The sequence below is a fragment of the Hypanus sabinus genome, chromosome 6 (genome assembly GCF_030144855.1).
Source record: "Hypanus sabinus isolate sHypSab1 chromosome 6, sHypSab1.hap1, whole genome shotgun sequence".
In the NCBI taxonomy this organism is placed as follows: domain Eukaryota; kingdom Metazoa; phylum Chordata; class Chondrichthyes; order Myliobatiformes; family Dasyatidae; genus Hypanus; species Hypanus sabinus.
This window is the reverse complement of record NC_082711.1, coordinates 39,899,473-39,919,416: the sequence shown is the minus strand read 5'-3', so window position 1 is coordinate 39,919,416 and position 19,944 is coordinate 39,899,473. Positions and strand designations below refer to the sequence as shown.

The 19,944-nt window shown below is 42.8% G+C and overlaps 1 protein-coding gene across 3 annotated transcripts in view; it reads right to left on the bottom strand.

Moving 5' to 3' along the window:
• Positions 1–19,944, bottom strand: part of LOC132395409 (integrin beta-1-A-like) — a 77,635-nt gene that overhangs the window by 23,086 nt on the left and 34,605 nt on the right. For all 3 annotated transcript variants that reach the window (XM_059971953.1, XM_059971951.1, XM_059971952.1), the window contains 3 exons: positions 10,170–10,239; positions 7,511–7,596; positions 628–844 (listed from right to left, as the gene is read on the bottom strand). In XM_059971953.1, the coding sequence (XP_059827936.1) occupies positions 628–844; positions 7,511–7,596; positions 10,170–10,239 (373 nt within the window). The remainder of the gene's footprint in view (positions 1–627; positions 845–7,510; positions 7,597–10,169; positions 10,240–19,944) is intronic.

The window sequence follows — 19,944 nt, the reverse complement described above, 5'->3', positions numbered from 1 at the left end:
TGGATGCTGCCTTTTAATGACATGCTTGATGCAGGGGAGGCTAGTGCCCCTGATGAAGTTGGTTGAGTCTGCAACATTTTCCAATTCTGCACAATGGCCCCTCCATACCAGACAATGATGCAACCAATTAATTAATCTAATCTACACACTGTGATGTCGTGCAAGGGAAAAGTCTCTTGCTCACCAAAAATAAAGCAGTGAAGTCTTCAAAGAAGAGCAGGGCAAGTTGGAGTATCAGCCATAAAGCTGGACTGTAACAAGTTAGGACGTTTTGAAAATTAAGTTCCAGAAAATATGGACAATACTAGCATATATTGAGAAATTTTCTGTAGTTACATTTCTCAGATCTGTGAGCCAGTCTGTTTGACAATAAATAGACCTGTGGCAAGGTCGCACAATGTAGCATTATGCTAACTGTATTCTTGACAGTGATGAATTCTCTTCTGGGATAAAACCATTTCTAAGTCCATTAATCTTAATATGCCCATCATTTTGCATCCCGAGATAACGTGTCTTGGATGTATACCTGAGTGGAACAGTGACTATTATCTGCAGCCATTTTTATTGAATTTGAAACATTTTCTAATTTATAGCAATTACTACTTTACATATTTCTTATAGAAATACCTGATCGCAATTTCAGAGTTAACTTCTGTGGTCGAATCTGTGTAATGTCTTTCACCTCTACCTTTGCACCACTTGTGCGACCAGTAAGTTTTTTATTTGCATCTATTTGTTGTGAACCTTTGGGATTTTCAATCTCGCTCTTCGAACATCCTCTACTTATTAAAGAGTTAATATCATCACAGCGTGCAGAGTTTGGTTCCCCCTCTTGTAAGAAATCCTACAAAACAAAATTCAAATCCTTGAGATGCAGATTATGCCTTAAAAAAATTTAAACGTCTGTAGACTTTGACCTTATTTGATAAAGCATTTCATAATATTTGATTCTATTATCTTGCTTCAACAACATGCATTGCTGAAACTTTAAGGTACATTTTCTTATCTAGATTAACACACATTTAGCCCAGCTTCTGACTAAGTTTCTGTCTCACTGAGATGCCAGCTACTCATGCCTCTACACATTTTCTACATCCCATCCCACAATTTGTCCTCTAGCAGAAAAACTGCAGCAGCTGAAGCACTGTGTTTCTACACTAGGCATTTAAATGACCCCAGCCTCTTCACTGGCAATGCAGAACAGTCCATGCTCCAAGCCTTCCCTGGTAATATTCCCCAACTTTTGCTCGGCTACACTGATGACTGCATTTCATACATAGAAACATAGAAAACATACAGCACAATACAGGCTCTTAGGCCCACAAAGTTGTGCCGAACATGTCCCTATCTCAGAAATTACTAGGCTTACCTATAGCCCTCTATTTTATTAAGCTCCATGTACGTATCTAACAGCCTCTTAAATGACCCTATTGTGTCTGCCTCCACCACCATTGCCGGCAGCCCATTCCACGCACTCACCACTCTCTGAGCAAAACTCACCCCTGACATCTCCTCTGTACCTACTCCCCAGTGTCTTAAACCTGTGTCCTCCTGTGGCAACCATTTCAGCCCTGGGAAAAAGCCTCTGACTATCCACACATGCCTCTCATCTTATACACCTCTATCAGGTCACCTCTCATCCTCCTTCGCTCCAAGGAAAAAAGGCTGAGTTCACTCAACCTATTCTCATAAGGCATTATCCCCAATCCAGGCAACATACTTGTAAATCTCCTCTGCACCCTTTCTATTGCTTCCACATCCTTCCTGTAGCGAGGTGACCAGAACCGAGCACAGTACTCCAAGTGGGGTCTGACCAGGGTTCTATATAGCTGCAACATTACCTCTTGGCTCCTAAATTCAACTTCACAATTGATGAAGGCCAATACACCATATGCCTTCTTAACCACAGAGTCTGTGGTTATCTTGTCTGTCCTATCTCTCTCCAATGCTATTGTAAAGGAGATAGAATTATGATCACTATCTCCAAAATGCTCTCCCACTGAGAGATCTGACACCTGACCAGGTTCATTTCCCAATACCAGATCAAGCACAGCCTCTCCTGTTGTAGGCTTATCTACATGTTGTGTCATGAAACCTTCCTGAACATACCTAACTCCATCCCATCTAAACCCCTTGCTCTAGGAATTGATATTTGGGAAATTAAAATCTCCCATCACAACAACTCTGTTATTATTACAGCTTTCCAGGATCTGTTTCCCTGTCTGCTCCTCGATATCCCTGTCACTATTGGGCTGCCTATAAAAAACACCCAGTAAAGTTATTGACTCCTTCCTATTCCTTACCTCCACCCACAGAGACTCCGCAGACAAACCCTCCATGGTGTCCACCTTTTCTGCAGCCGTGACACTATCTCTGATCAACAGTGTCACGTCCCCACCTCTTTTGCCTCCCTCCCTGTCCTTTCTGAAACATCTAAAACCCGGCACTTCAAGTAACCATTCCTGTCCCTGAGCCATCCAAGTCTCTGTAATGGCCACCACATCATATCTCCAAGTACTGATCCAGCTCATCTTCTTTGTTCACAACACTCCTTGCATTAAACCAGACTCATCTCAAGCGTTCGGTCTGAGCATGTCCCTTCTCTATCACCTGCCTATCCTCCCTCTGTCTACAAGCTTTCTCTATTTGTGAGGTAACCTCCTCTTCCCCATGCTCTTCAGTTTGGTTCCCATCCCCCAACAATTCTAGTTCACACCCTCCCCAGTAGCCTTAAGCAAATCTTCCTGCCAGGATATTGGTCCCCCTTGGATTCAAGTGCAACCTGTCCTTTTTGTATAGATCACACCTGCCCCAAAAGAGGTCCCAATGATCCAGAAATCTGAATCCCTGTCCCTTGCTCTAATCCCTTAGCCACGCATTTATCCTCCACCTCATTCTATTCCTATTCTCACTGTCGTGTGGCACAGGCAGTAATCCCAAGAATTACTGCTTCTCAACTTCCTTCCTAACTCCCTGTGGTCTTCTTTCAGGACCTCTTCCCTTTTCCTACCTATGTCATTGGTACCAATACGTACCACGAACTCTGGCTGTTCTCCGTCCCACTGCAGGATGTCTTAGACGTGATCGGAAACATCCCGGACCCTGGCACCTGAGAGGCAAACTGGCACCTGAGTTTTTTTCCTGCGTCCACAGAATCGCCTGTCTGACCCCCTAACTATAGGGACCCCTATCACTACCGCTTTCCTTTTCCCTTCCTACCCTTCTGAGCCACAGGGCCAGACTCTGTGCCAGAGGCATGACCACTGTTACTTCCCCCAGGTAGGCTGTCCCCCCTAACAATACTTATTGTCAAGGGGTACAGCCACAGGGGTACTCTCTAGTACCTGACCCTTCCTGACTGTGATCCACTTGCCTGTCGCCCGTGGCCCTGGTGTAACTACCTGCCTATAACTCCTCTATCACCTCCTCGCTCTCCCTGACTAGGCGAAGGTCATCGAACTGCATCTCCAGTTCCCTAACTGGGTCCCTGAGGAGCTGCAGCTCGACACACCTGGTGCAGATATGGCCATCCAGGAAGCTGGGAGACTCCAGGAACCCCCACATCTGACACCAAGCACAGAAAACTGGCCTCACACATACTTCCTACTTTGCCTCAACCCGTTGAGCCAAAGCCCTACCACTCCACTGCCCACTCTGACACTGCCGCTGGATATGGCCACCTTCTTTTTAAACCTTTCGCTCTCTACTGGCTGACTTCACATGCCTGCAGAACTCATAACTCATCAATTTCATCAACTTTGCCTCTAACTTCCACCCTGCCCTTAAATTTACTTGGTCCATTTCTGACACTGCCCTCCCCTTTCTTGATCTCCCTTTCCATCTCTGGAGACAAACTGTCAACCGACACCTTTTATAAGCCTATTTCCTGTTATCTTGACTATACCCCCCTCCCACCTTGATTTCTGTAAAAAAAAGCTATTCCCCTTTCTCAGTTCCCAGATACGGCAGAGATGTCCCCCTTCTTCAAAGAATAGGGCCCCTTTTCCTCCACCATTGATGCTGCCCTCACCTGCATCACCATTTCCAGAACATCCACGCTCACCCCATCTTCCCGCCACCTTAACAGTGAGAGTTCCTCTTGTCCTTACCTACCAGCCCACGAGCTTCCACATCGAACACATCACTCTCCACAACTTCTGTCATTTCCAAAGGGATCCTATCATCAAACACATCTTATTTCCTCATCTCCCCCAATCCAATTTCTGCAAGGATCATTCCCTCTGTGATTCCCCTGTCCATTTGTCCCTCCACACTAATCCCCCTCCTAGAACTTATCCCTGCAGGCAGTCTATGTGCTACACATGCCCATTGACCTCCTCCCTCACCTTTAGTCAGGGCCCTCTTCACCTGTAAATCTGCTGGTGTCCAGTGCTCCTGATATGCCTTCTCTAGATTAATGAGGCCCATTGTAAATTGAGGGATCACTTCACAGAGCATCCCCTGCTCCATCCACCAAAAGTGGAACTTCCTGATGGCCAAACATTTTAATTCCAATTCCCATTTCTGCTCCGACATTTTGGTTCATGGCTTCATCACTCGGTATGAAGGAACAACACCTTTTATTCAGTCTGGGTAGCCTCTAACCTGATGTCATGAATATAGATTTCTGTTTTCAATATAAAAATACTTCCCTTTTCCTCACTCTGGCCTTTTATCTCTTCTGAGCTGCTTATCACCTCCCACTGTGTCCCCTCCTCCTTTCCTATCAGATTCCTTCCTCTTCAACTCTTATCTTTCCTCCCCACCCCATCTTTTAACTCTGGCATCTTCCCCCTTCCTTTCCAGTCCTGAAGAAGGATCTTGACCCTAAACGTCAACTGTTTATTCATTGCTGTCTGATCTGCTGAGTTCCTCCCACATCTTGTGTGTATTGCTTTGGAGTTCAAGCACCTGCAGGCTTTCTCGTGTTCATAAATAGGCACGAGTTTAGATTTCTCCTTGACTGAATTTTGGCTCAGATATTCCAAAACTGAACAACAATCTGACTCAATATTACATGGTCAGAGTTCAGGTAATCCTATTTTTGGTTGGAATTGCACACCAGCTGAAACATGGGAGATCCTGTTTCATCTTCTTCATTGTCTTTTTTTCTTATCAAATGAGTTATAGTATTCTCTGCGAAGCATCCCATGCTCCACTGAACAGGTGAAAATTACCTACAATTTTCCATTTCACTCTTTCAAATCATCAGATGGAAGCACCCACTCAAATTTATTCTAAAGCCATTCATATTTCATATGTAGGGTTCATACCTTAGAGGACAAATGAGAAATTTCACTGTGCCAAAACTGGAGGCTTCAGTTACAAGGACTGACTAGATAGGCTGGGATTATTTAGCCTGTAGTGAAGGAAACGGAGGTGTGGCTAACATGAAAGACACAGACAAGGTGGATAGACACAACCTTTTTCCAAGGCCAGGGGAGTCTAAAACTAGAGGGCATTGTTTTAAGGTGAGGGGTAAGATTTATATGGGAGCTGAAGGACAGGATTCCCCCCCACACTGAGGATTGTGGGTATATGAAATGAGATACCATCGGAAGAGGCTGGTACAATTACAAATGTTTAAAAGACAGTTGGCTAGGCTCATAGGTGGGAAGGATTTAGAGATATGGGTCAAATGTACATAAATAGGACAATCTCATCTTGGTCAACATTGATGAGTCAGGTCAAAATACATTTCCAAGCAATATAACTGACAATGGCTGTGTACTTAAGCTACCTAACATTCAAAAGGATAGTAAACACAAAGTACACTGCAGATGCTGTGGTCAAATCAACACGTACAAACAAGCTAGAGGAACTCAGCAGGTCCGGCAGCATCCGTGGAAACCAGCAGTCAAAGTCTCGGCCCGAAACACTGACAGCTTGTTTCCACAGATGCTGCCCGACCTGCTGAATTCCTCCAGCTTGTTTGTACGTGTTGATTCAAAAGGATAGCTCTTCACAACTGCCAGAACGGTGCATGAAATGCAAATAGGACCTTGATATACAATTAACCATATAACAATTACAGCACGGAAACAAGCCATCTCGGCCCTTCTAGTCCATGCCGAACGCTTACTCTTACCTAGTCCCATTGACCCTCACTCAGCCCATAATCCTCCATTCCTTTCCTGTCCATATACCTATCCAATTTTACTTTAAATGACAATACCGAACTTGCCTCTACCACTTCTACTGGAATTAATTGTCTGGACATTAAAAAAAAGTTTTGTTTGCTAGGTGAATTTAGTAGTTGGAGAGATTTGTGCTTCACAATTAACACAAGTTATGATTGGCTCATTGTGGCACAAAGATATGTGCCTCACTACAACATTTTCAGTTCTTTTATTCTCTGGAATTAGTTTCAGAAGCTTACACATATAATCAAATGTAGCTTACAGCAGACAACATAGCTTCTTCCAAAATTTATGCATGTCAGACTGAAAAATATTTGAATCAGAACCCATTTTGTTTTAGTCCTTTTGTGCTCTGTTTTGTCAGCAGATTACAGCATTTTTTTTGAAATCCTAAACTTCATTTGATATTTGTTATACCTTTCAACTGTTTCTAATACTTAGGTCTTTTTCTGCACACTTCTTTAGAACAAAATCTTGCTCCTTTGGGAATTATTTTTTTTTCCATCTCCTGTCTTCACCTCTCCAAAACTGCTGTTTTATGAAGCAGGCTTTGCCACCCTCTCTGCACAATTACATTTGCTATTACACTTCTCCTGTTATCTGCCCTATCACAACCTTCCCATTTTCTCTATACTCATCTTTCCCTGCAACTTAGAACTTATTTATCTCACTTTTAATGCAATTGCTTTGTCCTGAAACATTACTGTTTCTTGTTCTGTAAATGCTATGTGACCCGAATGTTTCCATCACTTTTCCTGCTATACATTTTCCTCTTGCTTATACCTTTATGGATTTCATAATTTTTTTCCGTTCAGTACAGCTGTAGGCAGCCGTCTTAAAGCTGTTGTGTTTGACTTCATCTAGTGCGTGTGTGTGTGTGTGTGTGTGCGTGTGCGTGTGCGTGCGTGCGTATTTTTAAAAATTTGCCATTATCAAAATTCTTTTAAATAAGCCATTCCTACAAGACACCTTCTGTTGTGGTAATAAACAATAAGACCCTGAAGGATCTAGTAAGTTGAACAAATTTTCCTATTTAATCACAACTTAATCAAACCAAGATTAATTAAGAATACTCTCAATTTATTAATCCCAGGGGAAGATTACAAGATATTCAAAATTTCTATAGTTGGTTTTAAAATTGAATTAGTAAGCACACTGATGTTTAGTAAGTATTTATTTTAGGAGACAAGTCCATAACCAAGCTGCCTACACTCGAAGAACTGGTTTGAGAAACCTTAGCTGTGTGTGAATACCACCCAACTGTAAATACCCAGAGCCTGGATGATTTGCCACTTTCTCCCTGCTCTTCTCAAGCGAAATCAAAAGTCATGAAATAAATTCTTCAAGAACTTTTAAAATGTAAAACTTACAACTTTGGTGCACCATCCACAGTTTCTACCAGCTTGTATACATTCTCCACATGACTTTGCACTGGCTTTTAAACACTCACTGTGGTCTGTAAAACAGAAAGTAAGTTTAAAATTTTAATCTGCCTAGCTGTACACTGAAAGTACAAAGGTTTATCAGAATCCCTCAGCTGTAGCTATCAAACCAGATTAAAAACCACTGACAAATTAAACTGTACAAAATAAACATCAGGATCATTTCAGAATAAACAGGCTCTGTCTCTCATACAACTTCAACCCAAAATTCATGTCAGCACTGTATCATTAAACATTCCTATTTACCTATTATCAATGGTTTATTTAAACTCTTTAAATTTTTGCCTCCTTGTTCAAAATTCCCCAGTTTTCCTCAGTTGATTTTCCGTCTTCCTTCATTAATTTAAGCACTTCATTGGATTATCCCTCAAACAAGTTAAAATTTAAAGCCTGTTGCCTTACTTTAATTTTCAAAGACAGACTCAATATTAATTTTTCTTTGAAAAGTGGCTTCAGCCACTTCAAATATTTGTCTAAAGTACTAATTTTTTTGAATTTTCTCCACAGATCTTGAAGCAGCTCAATATTAGGTCACATTTCTATCGCCTTACAAGATAGATATTTTATTGATCCCAAAGGAAATTCATGTCACAGTAGCATTACAAGTGCCTTATAAGATTGTTTTTAAAAACAAATCTTATTAGAACCTTGTGATACGTCGATTTATCATCACTTAAAAAGAAAATGGCATAGCTGGAAGTCCTAGACTTGACCTCAGGTGCCATTTGTATAGAGTTGACATGTTCTCCCCAAGACTACAGGCATAAGAACAAAAGAAACAGGAACAGAAGTAAGCCATCCAGCCATCGAGCCTGCCCCGCCATTCAAAAAGATCATGGCTGATCTGTCCGTAAACTCAGCTCCATCTATCTGCCTTTTCCCCATAACCCTTAATTCCTCAACTATATAAAAATCTATCCAACTGTATTTAGTGAAGAAGCCTTAACTGCTTCCCTGGGCAGAGAATTCCACAGATTCACCACTCTCTGGGAAAAAGTTTCTTCTCATTTCCACCCTAAATCTTCTCACCTGAATCTTGAAGCAATGTCCCCTAGTTCTAGTCTCACCTACCAATGGAAACAACATTCCTGCATCTATCTTTATCTATCCCTTTCAAAATCTTGTATGCTTCTATAAGATCCCCTCTCATTCTTCTGAATTTCAGAGAGTGTAGTCCCAGGTGACTTAATCTCTCCTCACAGGTTAACCCATTCATCTCTGGAATCAAACTGGTGAACCTCCTCTGCTCTGCTCCAAAGCTAGTATATCCTTCCTCAAGTATGGAGACCAGAGCTGCACACAGTACTCAAGTGCGGCCTCACCAGTACCCTGTATAGTTGCAGCATGATCTCACCGCTCTTGAATTAAATCCCTCTTACAATGAAGGCCAACATTCCATTTGCCTTAATAAACTGTTGTACCTGCAAGCCAACTTTTTGTGATTCATGAACAAGCACTCCCAAGTCCCTCTGCAAAGCAGCATGCTGAAATCTTTCACTGTTTAAGTAATAATCCGCTCTTCTATTATTCCCTCCAAGGTGGATGTTGTATTCCATCTGCCAGACCTTGGCCCACTCACTTAACCTATCTATATCCTTCTGCAGACTCTCCACACCCTCTGTACAATTTGCATGTCCCCAAAGTGCTCGAGATTTCTCCCACTTCCCAAAAACAAAGAGCTTCCCATGTTAATTGGCCATTATAAATTGCTCTTGGCTTTTAGATGACTAATAGAATTTAGGGGCAGACAGGAATGTAGGGAAAATAAATGTAGGATTAGTGTAAATGAGTGGTTGATAGTGCAGACTCAGTGGGATGAGGGACCAGCTTCAGTGTTGCACAACTATGAAACCAAGCAAGGAAATGAGAAGGAGAAAATACATGCAGAAGTGGTTTCTAGGAAGAGGCCCATTTAAACAAAAGCAGTGACAATGGACAGAATGCAGTCAACAGTTAACAAATGGAGGTTCTTTACATGGATTTTAAGAAGATCTTTGATAAGGTGCTGCACATGAGACTGTTAAAGATTAGAACCCACAGTATTACAGGAAAGATACTAGCACAGACAGAAGATTGGCTGACTGGCAGAAGGCAAAGAGTAAAGAGACTTCTTTTTCTGGTTCGGTGTTGATGACTAGTGGCGTTCCAAAGGGTCAGCGTTTGGTTTCTTTTGTGCTACAGGGATGATGGACGATGACTTTCTGGCCAAGTTTGTGGACGTTACAAAGAGAGGTGGAGGAGCAGATATTGTTGAGGAAGCAGAGCATAGACCTAATAGGTCAAATATCCTCCTGGGCTGTACCTATTATATGGTTCTATATGAGTTGCAGCAATGCATAGATGTAGTGAAAGGGTTAAGAAAGGCAATGAGGTAGGTGCATCAGCATATATGAGAAGCAGATATTATCAATGACAGTATCCAGTGATGGACTTTTCTGAGAAGATACCATTCAATATCTTGAATTGAGAAAAGCAGATGTAAGCAATAACCCTGGGGAATCACTTGTGTTTTTAGGAAAACTTATTCAGAAATTATTATTGATGTTTTATTAATTAAATAGCAAATAACTAACACCATTTGTGTTACCTGATTGCGCAAGTCCATTCCAGCAGCAGCAGCAAATCAGTAAAGTATGTAGGATACATTTCAAATCCATCTGAAACAAAAAGTCAGAATCAAAGATGCATTTAAAATCTTGCTTCTGCCTGAATTTTTACTTGAAGCTATTTAGGGAAAATGCCTGTGACAGCATTGTATCAAGTAATCAATTGTTCTGTTAATCAATCAATAGAATGAGACTAGGTAATTGTTGGGAACAGAGGCTCTTCAGTAAAACTCCACTCTTCCATACCAATACAAATTAAGTTTTATCTTCATGATATTCACTAAACCAAGAGTAATTTACAGGCCTTGTAGAGCTTCAAACTACAACAGTTAGGTTCCCAAAATTGAAGAGAAAGTTATTAACTAAATCCAAAACACTTCCCTATCTCTCTAGTGAGAAATGCCAATACCTTATCCCAACTGCCCATGATTCCTCATGTGACTAGGTCAGTATTCCTGGAAACAAGTTGCAGCAAGGTACTTCTAAACTTCCACCAATAAGCATCATTTTAAGGAGACATACTCCTGCACCTCCTCCCTGACAGTAGTACTAGGAAGACACCATGCTCTGAATAGCAAGGGTCCTTCCTGTGACACTGCCTTTTGAAGATATCCTTGATGGTGGGGAAACTAATGTACATGATGGATTCCACAACTCCCTGCAGAATCCTGTGATTGGAACTGCCATACCAGGTGGCAATACAACCAACCAGAATGATCTCCAAGGTACTTCTGCAGAAATTTGCTAGAAGTCTTTGGTAACATACCAAATTTCAATAGACAATAGGTGCAGAAGTAGACCATTCGGCCCCTCAAGTCTGCACCGCCATTCTGAGATCATGGCTGATCATTTACTATCAATACCCAGTCCCTGCCTTGTCCCCATAATCCCTTGATTCCCCTATCCATCAGATATCTATCTAGCTCCTTCTTGAAAGCATCCAGAGAATTGGCCTCCACCGTCTTCCGAGGTAGTGCATTCCACACCTGCACAACTCTCTGGGAGAAGAAGCTCTTCCTCAACTCTGTTTTAAATAACTGACCTCTTATTCTCAATCCATGCCCTCTGGTACTGGACTCTCCCAACATCTGGAACATATTTCCTGCCTCAATCCTATCAAATCCTTTAATTATCTTAAACGTTTCAATCAGATCCCCTCTCAATCTCCTCAATTCCAGCGTGTACAAGCCCAATCTCTCCAATCTCTCTGCGTAAGACAGCCCTGCCTTCCTAGGAATCAACCTAGTGAATCTACGCTGCACTTCCTCAAATGCCAGAATGTCCTTCCTTAAACCTGGAGACCAAAACTGTACACAATATTCCAGGTGTGGTCTCACCAGGGCCCTGTACAAATGCAAAAGGACATCCTTGCTCTTGTATTCAATTCCCCTTGCAACAAAGGCCAACATTCCATTTGCCCTCTTCACTGCCTGTTGCACTTGCTCATTCATCTTCATTGACAGGTGAACTAGGACTCCTAGGTCTCTTTGCATTTCTCCCTTACCTAACTCTACACCTTTCAGACAATACTCTGCCCTCTTGTTCCTGCTTCCAAAGTGGATAACTTCACATTTATTCACATTGAATGACATCTGCCAAGTATCTGCCCACTCACCCAGCCTATCCAAGTCTCCCTGTATTCTCCTAACGTTCTCTTCGCATGTCACACTGCCACCCAGTTTAGTATCGTCAGCAAACTTGCTGATATAGTTTTCAATGCCCTCATCTAAATCATTGACATAAATCGTAAAGAGCTGTGGTCCCAATACAGAGCCCTGTGGTACCTCAAAGTCCTCAAAATTTCCTCAAAGTCTGAATGAAGTATAGCAATCGGCACACATTTGTGATTGCATCAAAATGCTGGTCCCAAGACAGATTCCTGGAGAGCTGATGTCCAGTTGCTGATACATTAAATACTATATTTCAATGAGGGATTATGCAGTTCTGTCAAATTAAGCTGTGAATCGCTTAGGCAGAAATTAAAACTACTGTATACAATAAAAGTTCCTTCATTTTGCTTCAAGGGTATTCAGCTCATTATTATTTCACCTGTATGAACTTCAGTACATTTGACAACCAGTGACAAAATAGTTTAATGTAATTAATACAGGTAGTCCCCGTGTTACGAACAACCTGTACTTACGAACCGAGGAAGGAGAGCGCCGTCTGCCATTTTAAGTCCAATCATGACACCTTCTGCCATTTTAAGTTGTTGACGTTGACACTGCGTTGAGTGTGTAACTTTGTATTTGGCTTAAATTTTTCTTAGCAAGATTCACCCTGAACCCCCGCCCCCCCCCCCCCAAACCTTTTCCAGTTGGCTGGTGGCACAGTGAGATCAGTGCCGGGCTTGAGAATGGAGGTTCCCGAGTTCGAGACTGATCCCGAGTGCACCGGGTTGATGTCGAACTCACAACTCGACCTCGTTAAAAAAAACACTGCCACCTCCAGTTTAAATTCCCATGTGGAATATTGAGGAGGATCAAATACCCAAGCCCAGCACAGCCCCCACTTGCCCCATTTAACCCGGCTCAGTGCGGTGGACTTTAGGACCCAGGGAATTCAGAGAGGTGGTCCTTAGGACCCAACAGACCTCGGGAGCCGGCGGAGCTCGGGATCTGAAGCCCACAGTGTTTCTGTTCCGTTGATAGGAAACAATCACGATTGAAAATAAAGTGGAAATAATAAAGCGTTTGGAAAGATGTGAAATGCCAGTTGTCATTGGAAAAGCGTTAGGCTACAGTCGGTCAACAATCGGAACAATTTTAATGGAGCATGTGAAAGGCTCTGCCCCGATGAAAGCTACAATTATTACTAAGCAACGCAGTGGTTTAATTATTGAAATACATAGTTTCTTAAGTGTTTTATATGCATAGAAAGGTAAAATATATACTATATACTAAGACAAACTTTTGACTAACTGACACTAAATACAAGCAGTCCCTGGGTTACATACGAGTTCCGTTCCTGAGTCCGTCTTTAAGTCGGATTTGTACGGAAGTCAGAACAAGTACATCCGGTATTATTTAGCATCAGTTAGTCAAACGTTTGTCTTAGTATATAGTATATATTTTACCTTTCCATGCATATAAAACACTTAAGAAACGTATGTATTTCAAAAATTAAACCACTGCATTGCTTAGTAATAACTGTAGCTTTCATCGAGGCAGTGCCTTTCACATGCTCCATTCTCACTTTATCCGTTATCCTTTAAAATTGTTCCGATCATTGACTGACTGTAGCCTAATGCTTTTCCAATGACTGATGGAGTTTCACCTGTTTCCAAATGCTTTATTTCCACTTTATTTTCAATTGCGATCGCTTCCCGTCAATGAAACAGAAACACTGCAGGTGACAGCTCCAGAGCTTTGCCAGCTCCCGTGGTCCGCTGGGTCCTAAGGACCACCGCATTGAGACAGGCTAAATGGGACAAGTGGGGGCTGTACTGGGTTTGGGTATTTGATCCTCCACAATATTCCGCGTGGGAATTTAAACTGGAGGTGACAGTGTTTTTTTTACGAGGTCGAGTTGCGAGCTTGACATCAACCTAGCATGCATGGTACATGAGTCACTGGATCGACATCAATCCAGCACGGGAACGGTCTATCACTGGATCAAACTCCGGGAACTCCGTTCTCCAGTCTTGCTCTGATCTCAATGAGCCACCAGCCGACCAGAACTTTGGGGGGGGGGGGGGGGGGGGGCCCGAGTCAGGGTGAATCTTACTAAGAAAAATTTAAGCCAAATACAAAGTTAAACACTCAACACAGAGTGTCAACGGCAACGACATAAAATGGCGGACAGTGTCGAGATCCTACTTAAAATGGCGGATGGCATTCTCCTTCCTCAGTTCGTAAGTATGAGTTGTCCATAAGTTGGACATTCGTAACTCGGTGATAACCTGTAATACCAGATGTACTTGTTCCGACTGTACAAATCCGACTTAAAGACGGACTCAGGAATGGAACTCGCTCGTAACCCAGGGACTGCCTGTACTCATAATTAATTTGATTTTCAAAACTCTTCACTCTTCAAATAAATCCACCACCACAACACTTAGCAGATTAGACCTTGGATTCAGCAAGGCATTTGATAAGGTACCCCATGCAAGGCTTATTGAGAAAGTAAGGAGGCATGGGATCCATGGGGATATTGTTTTGTGGATCCAGAACTGGCTTGCCCACAGAAAGCAAAGAGAATTTGTAGATGGGACATATTCTGCATGGAGGCCGGTGATCAGTGGTGTGCCTCAGGGATCTGTTCTGGGACCCCTACTCTTTGTGATTTATATAAATGACCTGGACAAGGAAGTGGAGAGATAGGTCAGTAAATTTGCTGATGACACAAAGGTTGGGGTGTTGTGGATAGTGTGGAGGGCAGACAGAGATTACAGCAGGACATTGATAGGATACAAAACTGGGCTGAGAAGTGGCAGATGGAGTTCAACCCAGATAAGTGTGAGGTGGTTCATTTTGGTAGGTCAAATCTGATGGCAGAATATAGTATTAATGGTAAGACCCTTGGCAGTGTGAAGGATCAGAGGGATTTTGGGGTCTGAGTCCATAGGACCTCAAAGCTGTAGCGCAGGTTGACTCTGTGGTTAAGAAGACGTACGGTGCATTGGCTTTCATCAATTGTGCGATTGAGTTTAGGAACAGAGAGATAATGTTGCAGCAATGTAAAACCCTGGTCAGACCCCACTTGGAGTACTGTGCTCAGTTCTGGTCACCTCACTACAGGAAGGATATGGAAGCCATAGAAAAGGTGCAGAGGATGTTTCAACATGTACAAACAAGTTGGATGAACTCAGCAGGTCAGGCAGCATCCGTTGAAATGAACAGTCAACGTTTCGGGCTGAGGCAACTTCGTCAGGACTGAAGGAGGAGGGGGCAGGGGCCCCATAAAGAAGGTGGGGAGAGGGTGGAAAACCAATCAGGAAAGATCAAGGGTGAGGCAGGGGAAGCGGGGGGGGATAAGCAGGATAAGTGAAGAAGGAATCCAAGGGGAAAGCATTATAGGTAGTAGAAGAAGGCAGAATCATGAGACAGGTGATAGGCAGCTAGAAGAGGAGACAGTGAAAGTGGGATGGGGTAAGGGAGAGGGAGGGAATTACCGGATGTTCATACCAAGGGGCTGGAGACTACCCAGACTGTATACTGGTTACGTTGGCTGCTCATTTCAATGGATGCTGCCTGACCTGCTGAGTTCATCCAGCTTGTTTGTACGTGTTGATTTGACCACAGCATCTGCAGTGTACTTTGTGTTTACAAGGATGTTGCCTGGATTGGGGAGCATGCCTTATGCGAATAGGTTGAGTGAATTCTGCCTTTACTCCTTGGAGTGATGGAGAATGAGAGGTGACCTGATAGAAGTATATAAGATGAAGAGAGGCATTGATTGTGTGGAGAGTCAGAGGCTTTTTTCCAGGGTTGAAGCAGCTAAATTGAGAGTGAACAGTTTTAAGGTGCTTGGAAGTAGAGACAGAGGAGATGTCAGGGGTAAGTCGTTGTGTTTTTTTTTTACACACAGAGAGTGATGAGTGTGTGGAATGGGCTGCTGGCAACGGTGGTGAAGGCAGATACGATAGGGTCTTTTAAGAGACTCCTGGAGTCTCTTAAGGAGCTTAGAAAAATAGAGGGCTATGGGTAACACTAAGTAACTTCTAAGGTAAGGACATGTTTGGCACAGGGCCGAAGGGCCTGTATTGTGCTGTAGATTTTCTAAGTTTCTATGCTTCTCTGTTCGCTTGAATGTTCTGATCACTAGCTCACTACCATTTGTTGAACTATCACTTACTAATATCAGTGCTGTTTCCCTGCCAACAACACAAAAACTCAAAGCTTAAGATCTTCATGCAAAACGTATCCAAAGTTGTTGACCTTCAGGAATGAGTTGATTACAGTTCTAAATTTATTTCTGTTCAGCATCTGACAGGCTAGAAAAAACTATAGACAGCATCTTGAGACACAACAGCTCCCATCTCTGGTAAGCTTCTTGGGGATTTTTAGGAGTTGAGTGCAAAGTTTCATAATATTAAGGCTATTTAGTTAGAAGGCTCAGAAATATATACATAGATTAAAAAAAACATTCTCAGTCTACCAACTATTCCTGATGTTGGGTTGATAGCAGCCCCACAAAATTTGTAGACCAGCACCAACTCCTAATAGTGAACCACTACATCATTAGGTGGATTGCATGTTTTATTTAGTGTGAACAAGCTTGGTTTCATATTTACAAAGATGGGAACTATTGCTGAAATGAGTATTTGAAGGATAAATGCAGAATAAGTTTTGCAATTATTTTCAGTTCACAAACTTAAAGGGAAATGAGGAAGTAGGTTATTAATACTGGATATCAAGTCATTTACAGAACGAATGGGTGGGGAGTGCTGGTTTAACCGACACAGCAGCTTTAACGGTCTGAAAAAGACATCAAATCACAACTTCAGAGCAAGTCAAATGGCAAAAGTGGTTATTTTTTTCCAAAGATTCTAAATACAAGACAAATTATAAAAGGCCAACCTAAAACAACAAAGTGAAGAGGTAAATATCAAGTAACAATGTTTCAGAAAGAATTGCCTCTGGAGAAATAAATAAATTCAGTGCTTAATTTTGATTATCTTTCAATCTGAATACACCACTTACTTTCTTTGACCTATTCTTGTGATGCAACTCAATAGACAACTTGTCTTGACAGTTGGGAGTTCCGGTTATGTTGGAATTTGGTAATTGAACTTGAAAACAAATGTACCGGCTGTTACTTGAAAGATCAAGTTACTTTCTGCTCTAGCAATTCATTTTGGAGGTAGATGTTGAAGGTGTTTTGGCAACCTTGGTAATTTGCTGTGGTTTAGTGCCTGAAATGTCAATTATAAACAGACTAACTTTGGAAGCAACTATAAATTTTAGGAATCCACAGTACATCAAGCCTTCTACACAAGTGTTTCTGATAGGTTTTCCATTCTACAAGATTAGCTCTCCCCTCCCCATACTTGCTCGGGTGAGGCCAAATATCAACTAGAACAATAACTCATATTCCACCTGAATAGTCTACAACCCAAAAGGTATGAACATTGAATTTTCCAACTGCAGGTAACCTGTACCTAGTGTTCAGGAGTCCGTGGAATCAGAGTCCTGGGTTTTGGCTAAGTGGGCTGCAGAGTCCTGGGCTTTGGCTAAGTGGGCTTCGGTGTAAGGGGACGTCGGTAAGCCTGTGTGATTGCTCGCTGAGGGGAAGAAGGTAAGGTCGCTAGGTGCTTTTTAGACTTATTCTATCAATCCAGTTCAGGTATGGGGGAGACAGTCAGAGCAGTGGTGTGCTCCGTATGCAGTATGTGGGAAGTCAGGGTCAACACAGTTGTCCCTGATGACCACACCTGCAAAAGGTGCGTCCAGCTGCAGCTCCTATCAGACCGAGTTAGGGAGATGGAGCGGGAGCTAGATGAACTACGGATCATTCGGGAGACAGAGGCATAGATAGATAGGAGTTATCAGGAGGTAGTCACACCAAAAATCCAAGAAGTAGGCAGATGGGTGACGGTCCAAAGAGGCAGGGGGAGCAGGCAGAGAGAGCAGAGCACCCCTGCGGCCATTCCCATTAACAATAAGTATACCGTACTGGATACTGTTGATGGGGATGACCTACCAGGAATGAGTTGTAGTGGTCCTGCCTCCGGCACAGAGGTTGAACCCTCAACTAGGAAGGGGAGGAGGGAAGAGAAGAGAGCAATAGTTTTAGGGGATTCTATAGTCAGGGGGGCAGATAGGAGATCTTGTGGGGCAGATCGGGAGTCTCGGATGGTATGTTGCCTCCCTGGTGCCAGGGTCCGGGACATCTCAGATCGGGTGCAGGCTATTCTTGAGAACGAGGGCATGAACCCAGATGTAGTGGTCCATGTAGGGACCAACGATGTAGGTAAGGTGAGTGAGGGGGTCCTGCTTAGAGAGTTCAGGGAGTTAGGAGTGAAGCTGAAAGGCAGGACCTCCAGGGTGACAATCTCGGGATTGCTACCTGTGCTATGTGCGAGTGAGGCGAAGAATAGAATGATTATGCACATTAATATGAGGCTGAGAGCATGGTGCAGGAAGGAAGGGTTCAGGTTTTTGGATAATTGGTCTTTGTTCCAGGGATGTTGGGATCTGTTTCGAAGGGACGGTCTACATCTGAACTGGAGGGGTACTAACATTCTTGCAGGAATGTTTGCCAGTGCTGCTCGGGGGGGGGGGGGTTAAACTAGATGTGCAGGGGGCAGGGATCCAGAATACGAGAGAGATGATATGATGAAGGATAAGGGACAGGTGGGGAATACACGTTTCCCAAATATTAATTGTGTAAAGGAGAAAGGTGAGACAGAACATGTGTTGGAAAAGTTACATGTACAGAGGGTTGGTCAGAAGGAGCATGGGGTTAAATGTGTAGAAGGTTTGGGTGATCATGAGAAGGTCATCAAAATTCAAGGAGCAATTAGCCCGATGGAAGTTCAAGGAGCTGGGTTAGGTACAATAGACAGTGTTTTAAGCAAAGAGAGGAGGAATGGGCTAAGAATTCTATATTTGAATGCACGTAGTGTCAGAAATAAGACAGATGAGCTTGAAGCTCAGATGAAAATGGGGAACTATGATATTGTTGGGATAACGGAGACATGGCTACAAGGGGATCAGGCCTGGGAATTAAGTGTACCAGGGTATACGTGCTATCGTAGAGACAGAAATAAGGGAAGAGGGGGTGGGGTGGCCCTGTTGGTGAGGAATGAGATTCAGTCCTTAGCAAGGGGTGACTTAGGAACAGGGGAAGTAGAGTCTGTGTGGATTGAGCTGAGGAACAGTAAGGGTAAAAAGACCCTAATGGGTGTCGTGTACAGGCCCCCAAACAGTAGCGTGGATATTGGGTACAAGTTGATTAGGGAGTTAACATTGGCATGTGCTAAAGGTAATGCAGTCGTTATGGGAGATTTCAACATGCAGGTGAACTGGGAGAATCAGGTAGGTGCTGGACCCCAGGATAGGGAGTTTGTGGAGTGTCTAAGGGATGTATTTTTGGAACAGCTTGTGCTTGAGCCAACCAGGAACGAGGCTATTTTGGACTTGGTGATGTGTAATGAACAGGAATTGATAAGTGATCTTGAAGTAAAGGAGCCATTAGGAAGTAGTGATCATAACATGATAAGTTTTTATCTACAATTTGAGAGGGATAAGGGCAGATCAGAGGTGTCAGTGTTGCAATTAAATAAAGGAGACTACGGAGCCATGAGGGAAGAGCTGGCCAAAGTTAAATGGGCGGATGCCCTGGCAGGAAAGACAGTGGATCAGCAGTGGCAGATATTCTTGGGGATAATACAAAAGATGCAAAAGCAGTTCATTCCAATGAGAAGGAAGGATTCAAAGAGGGGTAAGGGGCCACAGTGGTTGACAAAGGAAGTCAGAGATTGTATAGCATTAAAGAAAAAGAAGTATGACAGGGCTAAGATGAGTGGGAAGACAGATGATTGGGAAAGTTTTAAGGAACAGCAGATCTTAACTAAAAAATCAATATGGAGAGAAAAAATCAGGTATGAGCTCAGTCTAGCCAGGAATATAAAAGGGGATAGCAAAAGCTTTTTTTAGCTATGTGAAGAGAAAGAAGATAGTTAAGAACAATGTTGGCCCCTTGAAGAATGAATTGCGAGAAATTGTTATGGGAAACAGGGAAATGGCAACAGAATTTAATGCGTACTTTAGATCTCTCTTCACCAGGGAGGACACAAGCAATCTCCCAGAT